At 51.2% G+C, this 15,869-nt stretch overlaps 1 protein-coding gene across 2 annotated transcripts in view; it reads right to left on the bottom strand.

Annotated features, from left to right (window-relative positions):
* Positions 1 to 824: 824 nt before the first annotated feature.
* Positions 825 to 15,869, bottom strand: part of LOC139387482 (protein kinase C iota type-like) — a 40,737-nt gene continuing 25,692 nt past the window's right edge. The window contains exons 12-16 of one of the 2 annotated variants that reach the window (XM_071133724.1): positions 14,928 to 15,141; positions 11,191 to 11,270; positions 7,145 to 7,234; positions 4,431 to 4,546; positions 825 to 3,744 (exon numbers count right to left, since the gene is read on the bottom strand). In XM_071133724.1, coding sequence (XP_070989825.1) covers positions 3,657 to 3,744; positions 4,431 to 4,546; positions 7,145 to 7,234; positions 11,191 to 11,270; positions 14,928 to 15,141 — 588 coding nt within the window. In that variant the 3' untranslated portion in view covers positions 825 to 3,656. The remainder of the gene's footprint in view (positions 3,745 to 4,430; positions 4,547 to 7,144; positions 7,235 to 11,190; positions 11,271 to 14,927; positions 15,142 to 15,869) is intronic. The other variant, XM_071133725.1, reaches the window with a different exon arrangement.

The raw sequence follows: 15,869 nt of genomic DNA on the forward strand, positions 1-15,869 counted from the left end.
AGAAGAGGAGACCGAGGAGGACAGAGGAGAGCGAAGAAGAGACCGAGGAGGGCGAAGAGGAGACCGAGGAGGGCAGAGGAGAGTGAAGAGGAGACAGAGGAGGGCAGAGGAGAGTGAAGAGGAGACCGAGGAGGGCAGAGGAGAGAGAAGAGGAGACCGAGGAGGGCAGAGAAAAGACAGGACAGCTCTCGTGGCAGTGACCTTTGACCCGAGGTAGCCAAACGTCTGGCAACGTCACATCACATGACTACAGGAGACAAGCTGCTGCTGCAGTGTGAATTTAGACATAATCTAGAACTCTCTTAGTGTTTATCCAGCCTAATGAAACTGCTTTGTGATCTACCTCCCAGGTTCATTTAAACATAAAACAGGTATCGGTAAAACAGACACACACCTAGTCAGGCAGACAGAGAGATTGACAGAGACGGACACCTAGTCAGGCAGACAGAGATTGACAGAGACGGACACCTAGTCAGGCAGACAGCGATGGACAGGACAAACAGGCAGATGAACAGACACAGTGAGCCAGCCAGCCGGACACACTGACAGACGAACAGTGATAGACACACCAACAGACCAATGAACAGAGAGACAGACGAAAAGCAACAGCACGAGACAACCAGTAGCAGAGACAAACAGCAACACAGACAGGGAAGGAAATAAAAATGTTTATTTTGAGAAATCCGTTTTTTACATCCTGTTAAGCATTTCAGTAGGCACCTCTGGATGAAATCACACATCATCCCCATCAAAGTGTTTTCAAACAGGTTTCACACAATAACAATAATCACCAATCAATGTAGCGATCAATCATTAGAGAATCATTTTTTTTTAAATTTATTTTTATTTTTTACTTTTTTTTGTTGAATTTTACCCCTTTTTCTCCCCAATTTCATAGTATCCAATTATTGTAGTAGCTACTATCTTGTCTCATCGCTACAACTCCCGTACGGGCTCGGGAGAGACGAAGGTTGAAAGTCATGCGTCCTCCGATACACAACCAACCAAGCCGCTGCTTCTTTAACACAGCGCACATCCAACCCGGAAGCCAGCCGCACCAATGCGCCAGAGGAAACACTGTGCACCTGGCCACCTTGGCTAGCGTACACTACACCCAGCCCGCCACAGGAGTCGCTGGTGCGCGATGAGACAAGGACACCCTTACCGACCAAGCCCTCCCTAACCCGGGCGACGCTAGGCCAATTGTGCGTCGCCCCACGGACCTCCCGGTCGCGGCCGGTTACGACAGAGCCTGGGCGCGAACCCAGGACTCTGATGGCACAGCTGGTGCTGCAGTACAGCGCCCTTAACCACTGCGCCACCCGGGAGGCCCTAGAGAATCATTTTTTAACAAAAATACATTTAACAAAAATACATTGCAATATAAAGTAACATGATAACAATTCTGAAGAGTGTTTGTTCCTCCAATCACCACTTGGCACCACTTTAAAACACTTTGGTAGCATCCCAATCGTCATCCTAAATGGCACCCTATTCCCCATTTAGTGCACTTATTTTTTTTCACCAGGGCCCATAGAGCTCTGATCTAAAGTAGTGTGCTATATAGGGCATAGGGTGCCATTTGAGACTGAACAATTATGATTATTTTTTAAACCTCTATTCAGAACTGGGAATATAAATTGAAGCTGTTAAATGCTTTGATAGTGTTTCTTATTAGATTTGATGAAAATCTCTTTCAAGAGCGTCATCTGTAGTGGTCAGAAGTGGTCCAGGAGATCGACGGTCTGACTCCATCCTCATCATTCATATTCAAACTGATTCACAGACATGGACTAGAGAAAACTGTAGAAACTTTTTTTTTAATATTGTGAAAACAGATATATAACAAAAACGTTTCAGAAAGGCATTCTATTTTAAAAATGAACAGAGGGGGAAAAAAACAACCTTTTTCCTGGCTAATATTAGGACACCACATTTTCCTACTGTGTGTGTACTGTACCACTGTAAACGACAAGACATATTTAACAGATTTTCTTTCTCCTTTAGAAAATATTGTTTTGGTTCTTTGTCAACGACAGATTGCATAAACTACTAGGTTGTGTCCCAAATGGCAAGAATGACTTTCGTCCCAAAATGGCACCCCATTTCCTAGTGCACTACACGTAGAGGGATACGGTGCCATTTGTGAAGCATTATGTGAGATTGGTTTGGCAAGTTAGTGTCTCTCGTCTGAGAGCCCCGGCGGCTCTCCGCCTCTCTCTATTCAACAGCAGGACGCTCTTTGATGATGTCATCGCCGGGTAGTCTGGTAACCATGCAGAGCTAACTAGTGAGAGCGTTGGACTAGTAACCGAAAGGCTGCAAGATCGAATCCCTGAGCTGACAAGGTAGAAATCTGTCGTTCTGCCCCTGAACAGGCAGTTAACCCACTGTTCCCAGGCAGTCATTGTAAATAAGAATTTGTTCTTAACTGACTTGCCTAGCTAAATAAAGGTTAAAAAAATTAAAATAATTGTGCACTAGTTTTGACCAGGGCACATAGGGCTATGACCAAACGTAGTGCGCTAGATAGAGTATAGTGTGCCATTTGGGACATATCACTAAACTCAGCTAGTGGTCCAGCCCACTCGTATCCAAATCTTCTCCTCACAGTAAACTCTTTCATTCACAGTGTGGTTGTATCCATAACAGCACCCTAACTCTAAATCTCGCAGTGTTATTGTAGAGTACTTTTGTTGCGCTCTTTATATAGTATAGGATGCCATTCGACATGTGCCTTTTTGTCAGTGTCTACGTTAGTTAGTGTTGGTTGGCTGCTGAGACGGCAATCGTTTTAACTTGGAACCGTGGCTGTCCTGGAAGTTTCCACGAAGACTACTGCAAAACGTAAACAATAAGTGAGCCAACGGGCTTGACGACGGCGTAACACTTTGGGGACATTGACCAGCGTACACAGACTGCCATTTCATTAAATAAAATGAGAAAAATATATAGATGTGTTTTTTTGTTAAATGCTGTTGTCCACTTGTTCTTCTTCAGTCCTCTACAAACATGCTGCTGCAACAACGCTCATCATGATACGTGTAGTGAACATGAAACCGATTTCAACTATGTTCCCTGGTGATCTGGCTTGGGGTTAAAAGGCCTTGGCTAAACATCATTCTTATTATGTACAAATAAAATATGCATTTAACCACCTCCAAGCTGGGAAGAAGAGAGGATGGTTAGTTTGTTCTCTGTGGACCGTCTGTGTGTGTGTCCCCCCCCTCCCTTTGTGTCCAGTAACCTAGGTAACCAACCTCCAAGCCTCATTGGCTACTGAGAGCCTGCACTCTGATGACCAACGAGGAAATCAGTGCGGATTTGATACATGAATACAAAAATAATTGAGAGAAAGTAGTTTTAAAAGACTAGTGGTTAAAAAAAAAAAAAAGGACAGTGACGTTTGTCCAAAATGGACGTGCACTACACGTCAAGGATAAGGTGCCATTTGTGACACACTATGTGAGATTGGTTTGGCAAGTTAGTGTCTCTTGTCTGAGAGCCCCGGCGGCTCTCCGCCTCTCTCTATTCAACAGCAGGACGCTCTTTGATGATGTCATCGCAGGGTAGTCTGGTAACCATGCAGAGCTGAATAGTGACGTCGTCGAGGACACGAGGTGGCGTGCTGTGTCCACTCCCACACACTCCCTAGTTCACACACACTCCTCGGCCGACATCAGTAGAGGGTTGATGTACTCGAACCCTTCGAACTCCGACTGGTCGATCTTCTTCACCGCGTCACTGGAAAACGGGAAAGGAACAGAGGTTAAGGGGGTCGTCTATGACCGCGCTGATCATGAAGTCATTCACAGGTCTTAGTAACCTCCATCATAGGCAGCCTCTGTTTTGAAACCATTCAGTACTCCATTCAGCAAGAAGTTTTTTAGGACTCATGGTATTCTTTATAAACATGAGGGATGGACCTCTGTCTGTAAAGATATCTGCACTGGTCTCTAATTTATTTACAAAGCAGTCTGGCAGAAACCTCCACTGTACATCACTTCAATGATTCATTTTAGACCAACAAATGACCAAATCCGTTCTCAGGGGTGGATATCTCTGGAGATCCCGTTGGTCTCCATAGAGTTAGGAAAACTGTTTTTCCTGCCCTTTATGTGTGGAACAATACACAAACTTCCTTTCAGACATTTAAAATTATTGACTGGAGACTTATGTAAATGAATGCGATTGCTTTTCTTAAATTTGTTTAATGTGTATTATTATTATTATAATAGTGGGTTTTATTTATGTAGTGGGTTTTATTTGTAAATGTATACAGGGCTCTCTTGTAAAAGAGTGGCTCCCTGTTTAAATGAAGATGAATCAAATAAATAAAACTGATTCATGAAGAATGACAGACAGCGCCAGACAGAGACAGACAGCGCCAGACAGAGAAAGTCTGACCAGCCAGCCATTAGGACACTCACTCGTCATCAGGCGTGAGCTGGATAGGCTCGTTGGTAAACTGGGTGTCGAAGCTGTCCAGTCCAAACTCTCCTGAGATGTTGGGTTTGAATGGAGGAGCCACCTGCTTTTGTTCCATCTGAAACAACACAAGGCAATGGGGTCAGAGGGCGGCCAGACACACACACACACACCTTGAGCTTGATACTCTTTTAAAATAATGTACATGAAGCTATTTAGCTAAATGCTTTTATCCAAAGCTCCTTACAGCCAACTTTATACTGCAAGCACCATGTCTCAACCAACAAGCATTATTTACAAACAAGACTTCAAATCAAACTTTATTAGTCACATGTCCCGAATACAACAGGTGTGTAGACCTTACAGTGAAATGCTCACTTACAGGCTCTAACCCATGGTGTGGAAAAAAAGGTGTGTGTGTGTGTGTGTGTGTGTGTGTGTGTGTGAGTAAAGAAATAAAACAGTAAAAAGAAATTGGGTTTCAGTGTATGAAACTGTCTAACAAAAATGATTTTACCAAAAGCCAATCTCCCGGTTTCTCTCTGAAACGATATTAGTGACTGTGCTGTGGCTTAGTGAAAACTCCACTCTAAACTCAGGCCAGACAGATAGCCTGCAGTGTGTTGACCCAGTACTGCCCCCCCTGCAGGTAGACTGCACGGGCAGGCTGCCACCTGTTGTTTATGAGGTGAGACTGAGTGGAGGGGGAGGCAGCTCAGCAGTGTAACCTGATCCTTCCAGACAGAGAGCCAGCCAGTCAGTACAGCAGCAGTCCAGACCAAACAGGGGAAAGAGGTCAGGCTGCTCCTGAGCTGGTCTGGGACTGGAGGCATGTCTAGAGGCCAGCCTGTTTGTTTAGCTGGCAGGTGGGTGGGTGGGTGGGTGGAACTAGGGAGATTGCCTTGGGACTATGTCTGGCCCATTACCATGGTTGGAGTCAATTCCTTTACAATTCAGGAAGTAAACTGAAATTCCAATTCCATTTTTCCAGAATATTGAAAATCTGTATTGACCCCAACCCTGGTGTCTGCTGCAACAGGTGAAACATCATGAGGTTAACCATGTTACTGCTTATTGGTGGTGAACATCTAACTACAACAGAACCACTTAGTCCAGGAATAGAAACCTGCCCTTAGAGAACCAATACATCCCATTGGCCTGCCTTGTTCCCTGGTGGGAAAGGAGACCGTCTGGGCTTGTCTAAGGTGATGACCCTCAACTATGTGGAAACTAGAGGTTGACCGATTAAATCGGAATGGCCGATTAATTAGGGCCGATTTCAAGTTTTCATAACAATCGGAAATCGGTATTTTTGGGCGCCGATTTGCCAATTTAAATATATATATATTTTTTTCTACTTTTATTTAACTAGGCAAGTCAGTTAAGAACACATTCTTATTTTCAATGATGGCCTAGAAAACGGTGGGTTAACTGCCTCGTTCAGGGACAGAACAACATATTTTCACCTTGTCAGCTCGGGGGATCCAATCTTGCAACCTTACAGTTAACTAGTCCAACGCAATAACGACCTGCCTCTCTCTCGTTGCACTCCACAAGGAGACTGCCTTTACGCGAATGCAGTAAGTCAAGGTAAGTTGCTAGCTAGCATTTAACTTATCTTATAAAAAACAATCATAATCACTAGTTAACTACACATGGTTGATGATATTACTAGATATTATCTAGCGTGTCCTGCGTTGTGTATAATCTGACTGAGCATACAAGCATACAAGTATCTAAGTATCTGACTGAGCGTTTTGCCAGCAGCTCTTCGTTGTGCGTCAAGCATTGCGCTGTTTATGACTTCAAGCCTATCAACTCCCGAGATGAGGCTGGTGTAACCGAAGTGAAATTGCTAGCTAGTTAGCGCGCGCTAATAGCGTTTCAAACGTCACTCGCTCTGAGCCTGTGGTTGTTTCCCTTGCTCTGCACGGGTAACGCTGATTCGATGGTGGCTGTTGTCGTTGTGTTGCTGGTTCGAGCCCAGGGAGGAGTGAGGAGAGGGACGGAAGCTATGCTGTTACACTGGCAATACTAAAGTGCCTATAAGAACATCCAATAGTCAATGGTTAATGAAATACAAATGGTATAGAGGGAAATAGTCCTATAATTCCTATAACTACAACCTAAAACTTCTTACCTGGGAATATTGAAGAATCATATTAAAAGGAACCACCAGCTTTCATATGTTCTCATGTTCTGAGCAAGGAACTTAAACGTCAGCTTTCTTACATAGCACATATTGTACTTTTACCTTCTTCTCCAACACTTTGTTTTTGCATTATTTAAACCAAATTGAACATGTTTCATTATTTACTTGAGGCTAAATGGATTTTATTGATGTATTATATTAAGTTAAAATAAGTGGTAATTCAGTATTGTTGTAATTCTCATTATTACAAATAAATAAAAATTGTCCGATTAATCGGTATAGGCTTTTTTGGTCCTCCAATAATCGGTATCGGCATTGAAAAATCATAATCGGTCGACCTCTAGTGGAAACAGTATAGGAGTTGATTTGTCTCACTGTCCGTCGTTCACAGTGTTGAAGTTAATTATCATTGGTGAGAATTCTGCTGCTTTGTTTGAATGAAAACAATGATTCACCGTCTCTCTTCTCTGTTGGATCATGGTGTTCTAACCCACCTCAACACCAGAGAACACTGATAGACAGAGAAAGATAGAAGTGCGAAAGAAAGAAGACACGATGACTCACAAGGTCCCAGTCTACGTTTCGGAAGAAGGGATGACCCATGATGTCAGCGAAGCCCGTCTGGGGGTGACAACCTAGCCTCTCCTTAGGTTCCTGAGAGATAGAAGAGAGGGAGAGCAACAAAGAAAAGGGTGTGAGAGAAAATTACAACATATATAATGAGACAGATGGGAGGGAGGGAGAGAGAGAGAGGAGGCGGGAGGGAGCGAGAGAGGAGGAGGCGGGGAGGGGAGAGGAGGCGGGAGGAGGGGAGAGGAGGCGGGGAGGGAGAGGAGGCGGGAGGGAGAGGAGGCGGGAGGAGGGGAGAGGAGGCGGGAGGAGGAGGGGGAGAGAGGAGGCGGGAGGAGGGGAGAGGAGTGGAGAGGAGGCGGGAGGAGAGGCGGCGGGAGGAGAGGCGGCGGGAGGAGAGGCGGCGGGAGGAGAGGCGGCGGGGAGAGGAGGGGAGATGAGGCGGGAGGAGGGGGAGGAGGGGGAGGAGGCGGGAGGAGGGGGAGGAGGGGAGGCGGGAGGAGGGGAGGCGGGAGGAGAGGAGGCGGGAGGAGAGGCGGCGGGAGGCAGGAGGCGGGAGGAGAGGAGGCGGGAGGAGAGGAGGCGGGAGGGAGAGAGAGAGAGGAGGCGGGAGGGAGGGAGAGAGAGGAGGAGAGAGAGGCGGGAGAGAGAGGAGGCGGGAGAGAGAGGAGGCGGGAGGGAGAGAGAGAGAGGAGGCGGGAGGGAGAGAGAGAGGAGGGAGGGAGAGAGAGAGAGGAGGCGGGAGGGAGAGAGAGAGAGGAGGCGGGCGGGAGAGAGAGAGAGGAGGCGGGCGGGGAGAGAGAGAGAGAGGAGGCGGGAGGGAGAGAGAGAGAGAGGAGGCGAGAGAGAGAGAGGAGGCGGGAGAGAGAGAGAGAGGGCGGGAGGGAGAGAGAGAGGAGGCGGGAGAGAGAGAGGAGGCGGGAGAGAGAGAGAGAGGAGGCGGGAGAGAGAGAGAGAGGAGGCGGGAGGGAGAGAGAGAGGAGGCGGGAGGGAGGAGAGAGAGAGGAGGCGGGAGGGAGGGAGAGAGAGGAGGCGGGAGGGAGGAGAGAGAGAGGAGGCGGGAGGGAGAGAGAGAGGAGGCGGGAGGGAGGGAGAGAGAGGAGGCGGGAGGGAGAGAGAGAGAGGAGGCGGGAGAGAGAGAGAGAGGAGGCGAAGGGATAGAGAGAGAGAGGAGGCGGGGGAGAGAGAGAGAGGAGGCGGGATGGAGAGAGAGAGAGGAGGCGGGAGGAGAGAGAGAGAGAGGAGGCGGGAGGAGAGAGAGAGAGAGGAGGCGGGAGGGGAGAGAGAGAGAGGAGGCGGGAGGGAGAGAGAGAGGAGGCGGGAGGGAGAGAGAGAGAGGAGGCGGGAGGGAGAGAGAGAGAGGAGGCGGGCGGGAGAGAGAGAGAGGAGGCGGGCGGGTGAGAGAGAGAGAGGAGGCGGGAGAGAGAGAGAGAGAGAGAGGAGGCGGGAGGGAGAGAGAGAGGAGGCGGGAGGGAGAGAGAGAGAGGAGGCGGGAGGGAGAGAGAGAGAGGAGGCGGGAGGGAGAGAGAGAGAGGAGGCGGGAGGGAGGGAGAGAGAGGAGGCGGGAGGGAGGGAGAGAGAGGAGGCGGGAGGGAGAGAGAGAGAGGAGGCGGGAGGGAGAGAGACAGAGAGGAGGCCGAAGGGAGAGAGAGAGAGGAGGCGGGAGGGGAGAGAGAGAGAGAGGAGGCGGGATGGAGAGAGAGAGAGAGGAGGCGGGATGGAGAGAGAGAGAGGAGGCGGGAGAGAGAGAGAGAGAGAGGAGGCGGGAGGGAGAGAGAGAGAGAGGAGGCGGGAGAGGAGAGAGAGAGAGAGAGGAGGCGGGAGGGAGAGAAGAGAGAGAGAGGAGGCGGGAGGGAGAGAGAAGAGGAGGCGGGAGGGAGAGAGAGAGAGGAGGCGGGAGGGAGAGAGAGAGAGGAGGCGGGAGGGAGAGAGAGAGAGGAGGCGGGCGGGAGAGAGAGAGAGGAGGCGGGCGGGTGAGAGAGAGAGAGGAGGCGGGAGAGAGAGAGAGAGAGAGAGGAGGCGGGAGGGAGAGAGAGAGAGAGAGGAGGCGGGAGGGAGAGAGAGAGAGAGAGGAGGCGGGAGGGAGAGAGAGAGGAGGCGGGAGGGAGAGAGGAGGCGGGAGGGAGAGAGGAGGCGTGAGGGAGAGAGAGAGAGAGAGGAGGCGGGAGGGAGAGAGAGAGAGAGAGGAGGAGGGAGAGAGAGAGAGAGAGGAGGCGGGAGGAGGCGGGAGGGAGGAAGGGAGAGGTGGCGGGAGGGAGGAAGGGAGAGGAGGCGGGAGGGAGGAAGGGAGAGGAGGCGGGAGGGAGGAAGGGAGAGGAGGCGGGAGGGAGGGAGAGAGAGGAGGCGGGAGGGAGGGAGAGAGAGGAGGCGGGAGGGAGGGAGAGAGAGGAGGCGGGAGGGAGAGAGAGAGAGGAGGCGGGAGGGAGAGAGAGAGAGGAGGCGGGAGGGAGAGAGAGAGGAGGCGGGAGGGAGAGAGAGAGAGGAGGCGGGAGGGAGAGAGAGAGAGGAGGCGGGAGGGAGAGAGAGAGAGGAGGCGGGAGGGAGAGAGAGAGAGGAGGCGGGAGGGAGAGAGAGGAGGCGGGAGGGAGAGAGAGGAGGCGAGAGGGAGAGAGAGAGATGAGGCGGGAGGGAGAGAGAGAGGAGGCGGGAGGGAGAGAGAGAGAGGAGGCGGGAGGGAGAGAGAGAGAGGAGGCGGGAGGGAGAGAGAGAGAGGAGGCGGGAGGGAGAGAGAGAGAGGAGGCGGGAGGGAGAGAGAGAGGGAGGTAGGGAGAGAGAGAGAGGAGGCGGGAGGGAGAGAGAGAGAGGAGGCGGGAGGGAGAGAGAGAGAGGAGGCGGGCGGGAGAGAGAGAGAGGAGGGAGAGAGAGAGAGGAGGCGGGCGGGAGAGAGAGAGAGAGAGGAGGCGGGCGGGGAGAGAGAGAGAGAGGAGGCGGGCGGGAGAGAGAGGAGGCGGGAGAGAGAGAGGAGGCGGGAGAGAGAGGAGGCGGGAGAGAGAGAGGAGGCGGGAGGGAGAGAGAGGAGGCGGGAGGGAGAGAGAGGAGGCGGGAGGCGAGAGAGAGGAGGCGGGAGGGAGAGAGAGAGAGGAGGCGGGAGGGCGAGAGAGAGAGAGGCGGGAGAGAGAGAGAGAGGAGGCGGGAGGGAGAGAGAGAGAGGAGGCGGGCGGGAGAGAGAGAGAGAGAGGAGGCGGGCGGGAGAGAGAGAGAGAGAGGAGGCGGGCGGGAGAGAGAGGAGGCGGGAGGGAGAGAGAGGAGGCGGGAGGGAGAGAGAGGAGGCGGGAGGGAGAGAGAGGAGGCGGGAGGGAGAGAGAGGAGGCGGGAGGGGAGAGAGAGGAGGCGGGAGGGGAGAGAGAGAGGAGGCGGGAGGGAGAGAGAGAGGAGGCGGGAGGGAGAGAGAGAGAGGAGGCGGGAGGGAGAGAGAGAGAGGAGGCGGGAGAGAGAGAGGAGGCGGGAGGGCGAGAGAGAGAGGAGGCGGGAGGGAGAGAGAGAGGAGGCGGGCGGGGGAGAGAGAGAGAGAGAGAGAGGAGGCGGGCGGGAGAGAAAGAGAGAGGAGGCGGGCGGGAGAGAGAGAGAGAGAGAGGAGGCGGGCGGGAGAGAGAGAGAGAGGAGGCGGGCGGGAGAGAGAGAGAGAGAAGAGGCGGGAGAGAGAGAGAGAGAGGAAGCGGGAGGGAGAGAGAGAGAGAGGAGGCGGGAGGGAGAGAGAGAGAGGAGGCGGGAGGGAGAGAGAGAGAGAGGAGGTGGGAGAGAGAGAGAGAGAGAGAGAGAGGAGGCGGGAGGGAGAGAGAGAGAGAGAGGAGGCGGGAGGGAGAGAGAGAGAGAGAGGAGGCGGGAGGGAGAGAGAGAGAGAGGAGGCGGGAGGGAGAGAGAGAGAGAGGAGGCGGGAGGGAGAGAGAGAGAGGAGGCGGGAGGAGGCGGGAGGAGGCGGGAGGGAGAGGAGGCGGGAGGGAGGAAGGGAGAGGAGGCAGGAGGGAGGAAGGGAGAAGAGGCGGGAGGGAGGAAGGGAGAAGAGGCGGGAGGGAGAGGAGGCGGGAGTGTGCAGTAGTTACCTTGTTGAGAAAGCCCTTGAGGACACTGGCAGCTTTGACTGACAACGATCGAGGAATCCTGATCTGTTTTTCCAATATTACTACAGAGGAGGAGAGAGATTAGATTAGATTTTGAGAGGGCTTTTACAATAGTGACAGAGTGGATATAAAGAGAGAGGCTGTGAAAAATACCTTATTGAAACTGATATGCTGACACTGTGGACATGTGTCAGGCACTGCAGCATTACCACTATCCCAGCCAGCACAATCAGACTTTTGACTAGAGGTGCACAGTAGGGTTGGCAGTATACAGATATTCCTACCGTCCCCCGGGATGTACTGTATTACTGGCTTAGTACACAACAGGGCGTCAAAAACAGACAAACAAAAAGACAATTGGGTGTCCATTACCAGAATGCTAACAAAATTAGCACAAGTAATTAAGCATTTCAATGGATGCTGCTAGCTAAATATGCTTACGAGCCCAAACAAAAAATAAACAAATTACAAAGACAGGCAATCCCGCTCATAAAAACTGTACATATATTAGGTAGGAGCTACTGAATGTCATTTTTGGTGAGTTCAGATATTTACAAGCTAATGTGAACGAGAGACATTATGCAAATGAACATAGTTGAGACCCATGAATGTCTGAAGGAGGAATAGTACTGTGTACACACCGTGTGTGTGGAGTCGCTAGGGCAACATGCCTGCTGTGTACACACCGTGTCTGTCTGGAGTCGCTAGGGCAACAGGCCTGCTGTGTACACACCGTGTGTGTGGAGTCGCTAGGGCAACAGGCCTGCTGTGTACACACCGTGTCTGTGTGGAGTCGCTAGGGCAACAGGCCTGCTGTGTACACACCGTGTCTGTCTGGAGTCGCTAGGGCAACATGCCTGCTGTGTACACACCGTGTGTGTGGAGTCGCTAGGGCAACAGGCCTGCTGTGTACACACCGTGTCTGTGTGGAGTCGCTAGGGCAACAGGCCTGCTGTGTACACACCGTGTCTGTCTGGAGTCGCTAGGGCAACATGCCTGCTGTGTACACACCGTGTCTGTCTGGAGTCGCTAGGGCAACAGGCCTGCTGTGTACACACCGTGTCTGTGTGGAGTCGCTAGGGCAACAGGCCTGCTGTGTACACACCGTGTGTGTGGAGTCGCTAGGGCAACATGCCTGCTGTGTACACACCGTGTGTGTGGAGTCGCTAGGGCAACATGCCTGCTGTGTACACACCGTGTCTGTCTGGAGTCGCTAGGGCAACATGCCTGCTGTGTACACACCGTGTCTGTCTGGAGTCGCTAGGGCAACATGCCTGCTGTGTACACACCGTGTCTGTCTGGAGTCGCTAGGGCAACATGCCTGCTGTGTACACACCGTGTCTGTCTGGAGTCGCTAGGGCAACATGCCTGCTGTGTACACACCGTGTCTGTCTGGAGTCGCTAGGGCAACATGCCTGCTGTGTACACACCATGTGTGTGGAGTCGCTAGGGCAACATGCCTGCTGTGTACACACCGTGTGTGTGGAGTCGCTAGGGCAACATGCCTGCTGTGTACACACCGTGTGTGTGGAGTCGCTAGGGCAACATGCCTGCTGTGTACACACCGTGTGTGTGGAGTCGCTAGGGCAACATGCCTGCTGTGTACACACCGTGTGTGTGGAGTCGCTAGGGCAACAGGCCTGCTGTGTACACACCGTCTGTGTGGAGTCGCTAGGGCAACAGGCCTGCTGTGTACACACCGTGCCTGTGTGGAGTCGCTAGGGCAACATGCCTGCTGTGTACACACCGTGTCTGTCTGGAGTCGCTAGGGCAACATGCCTGCTGTGTACACACCGTGTGTGTGGAGTCGCTAGGGCAACAGGCCTGCTGTGTACACACCGTGCCTGTGTGGAGTCGCTAGGGCAACATGCCTGCTGTGTACACACCGTGTCTGTCTGGAGTCGCTAGGGCAACAGGCCTGCTGTGTACACACCGTGTCTGTCTGGAGTCGCTAGGGCAACTGACCTGCTGTGTACACACCGTGTCTGTGTGGAGTCGCTAGGGCAACAGGCCTGCTGTGCACACACCGTGTCTGTCTGGAGTCGCTAGGGCAACAGGCCTGCTGTGTACACACCGTGTCTGTCTGGAGTCGCTAGGGCAACTGTCCTGCTGTGTACACACCGTGTCTGTGTGGAGTCGCTAGGGCAACATGCCTGCTGTGTACACACCGTGTCTGTCTGGAGTCGCTAGGGCAACAGGCCTGCTGTGTACACACCGTGTCTGTCTGGAGTCGCTAGGGCAACTGACCTGCTGTGTACACACCGTGTCTGTGTGGAGTCGCTAGGGCAACAGGCCTGCTGTGCACACACCGTGTCTGTCTGGAGTCGCTAGGGCAACAGGCCTGCTGTGTACACACCGTGTCTGTCTGGAGTCGCTAGGGCAACAGGCCTGCTGTGTACACACCGTGTCTGTCTGGAGTCGCTATGGCAACAGGCCTGCTGTGTACACACCGTGTCTGTCTGGAGTCGCTAGGGCAACATGCCTGCTGTGTACACACCGTGTCTGTCTGGAGTCGCTAGGGCAACAGGCCTGCTGTGTACACACCGTGTCTGTCTGGAGTCGCTAGGGCAACAGGCCAGCTTGCTCTGCTCAGAGAAGACGGGGGAGGAGCCGACAACAGATCAAGCTGCAGCGACAGCTGTACAGATAACTCATCCCAAGAGAGCTTTGACTTCTCAAACATGGCAGACAGCTAACACAATATGATGCCCTTATTAATTCAGCCACTTAGAGAAATAGCAAGTTAAACTTAGAGGAGTCGAGTTAAAACTGAATTACTTGTTTTTCAAGCAGGGAATTTTTTAAATCTCGTTGCGTTTCAGTAAACGCAGATCTAAAATGGGTATTATTGTAATTTACTGTTCGTTGTGAAACTAATTTTGTGCTTCAAGTTGCACTTTTCCACTCGGATGACAAATCACGAACGGATATCAAAAGACAACGACTGACGTGTAGCTACTTCTCTCAGTGTCGACAGACTCTTTTCCTCCGGTAAGACGTAAGATTAACTTTAAACAAAACATTAGGAAATGTAGCTGGCTACATTTGTTCTGTGATAAACATTAGAAATATGATGGCCATGCATCGTTTCTTGCAACAACAAAAAAAGACCTTGCTTTTTCATTGTATGAATTGACTTACAGCCAGATGGACTTCTATTGTCACTGATGACAATGAAGTGATTTTCTGCCAAATACGTTGCACAAATGTATTTTCTGTGAAGGGAAACTATAGTTGCAGTCCCTGAGCACTCGATAGGAAACGCAACCAGTCACTACACAGCTGAACTCACCAGCTCCCGCTTTCTCCCGTTGTGCTATTTACAAACACACGTGACTGGCTCAACTGTTCTGGGGGAACCACGGTAAGCTTCATAATGTAAAATAATGTGACTGGTAAAATGCAGAACGCATTCTGCTTTATCTCCCAACATGTTGCACTAGCTGACTGCAGGTATTTACTGTAAAAGTAGCTACAAATATTAAAAAGTATTGAAAAATTTAAAATAAATTGTTTCAACGGTACTGAAAAACCATCCCACGGCTAAATAACCCGGTACACGGTATATACCGTTTACCGCCCAAGTCTAGTTGCACAGAGATCCTTTTTTACTGACTGATAAGAGTACCACGTACTTTCTCTTGAGGATCGGCCAATACAGAGTAACAACACGAGTACTTTTCATAACATGAACTTTGACCCTGTCCTAACAGCATTACCTTGGAATAGGTAGTCTTCTGTGTTCTGGTCTGGGTTGTCGGTGCTTCCTACAATGTCGAAGGGCGACCGTCCAGCCATCATTTCAAACATCAGCACCCCCAGAGCCCACCAGTCCACGCTGAAACCGTAGTCCTCTCCTCTCAGTATCTCAGGGGCGATGTAGTTGGGGGTCCCACAGAACGTACTGGTGGTGTCCCCTGGCCTCAAGCCCTCCTACACAGCATCAGGAAGCACACACACACACACACATCTCACAACGTTCAGGGTCCCGTTGGGCTCAGTTGGAGCATGCCACTTGCAACGCCAGGGTTGTGGGTCCCATTCCCACAGTGGACCAGTACATAAGAGGAATGAAAATGTATATACTCTCTGCTGTAAGTCGCTCTGGATAAGAGCTCTGCTAAATGACTCAAATGTAACACACACACACACACAAGCAAGCTTAAGATGTACAGGGACAACTACAACCGCGCACACACACACACACACACACACACACACACACACAACAAAAAGATACACACAAAGTACAGACAGAAACACAGCAACAGACAGAAACACAGCAACAGACAGAAACACAGCAACAGACAGAAACACAGCAACAGACAGAAACACAGCAACAGACAGAAACACAGCAACAGACAGAAACACAGCAACAGACAAACACAGCAACAGACAGAAACACAGCAACAGACAGAAACACAGCAACAGACAAAAACACAGCAACAGACAGAAACACAGCACAGACAGAAACACAGCAACAGACAGAAACACAGCAACAGACAGAAACACAGCACAGACAGAAACACAGCACAGACAGAAACACAGTACAGACAGAAACACAGTACAGACAGAAACACAGCACAGACAGAAACACAGCACAGACAGAAACACAGCAACAGACAGAAACACAGCAACAGACAGAAACACAGCAACAGACA

Source organism: Oncorhynchus clarkii, chromosome 28, assembly GCF_045791955.1.
Source record: "Oncorhynchus clarkii lewisi isolate Uvic-CL-2024 chromosome 28, UVic_Ocla_1.0, whole genome shotgun sequence".
NCBI classification, from domain to species: domain Eukaryota; kingdom Metazoa; phylum Chordata; class Actinopteri; order Salmoniformes; family Salmonidae; genus Oncorhynchus; species Oncorhynchus clarkii.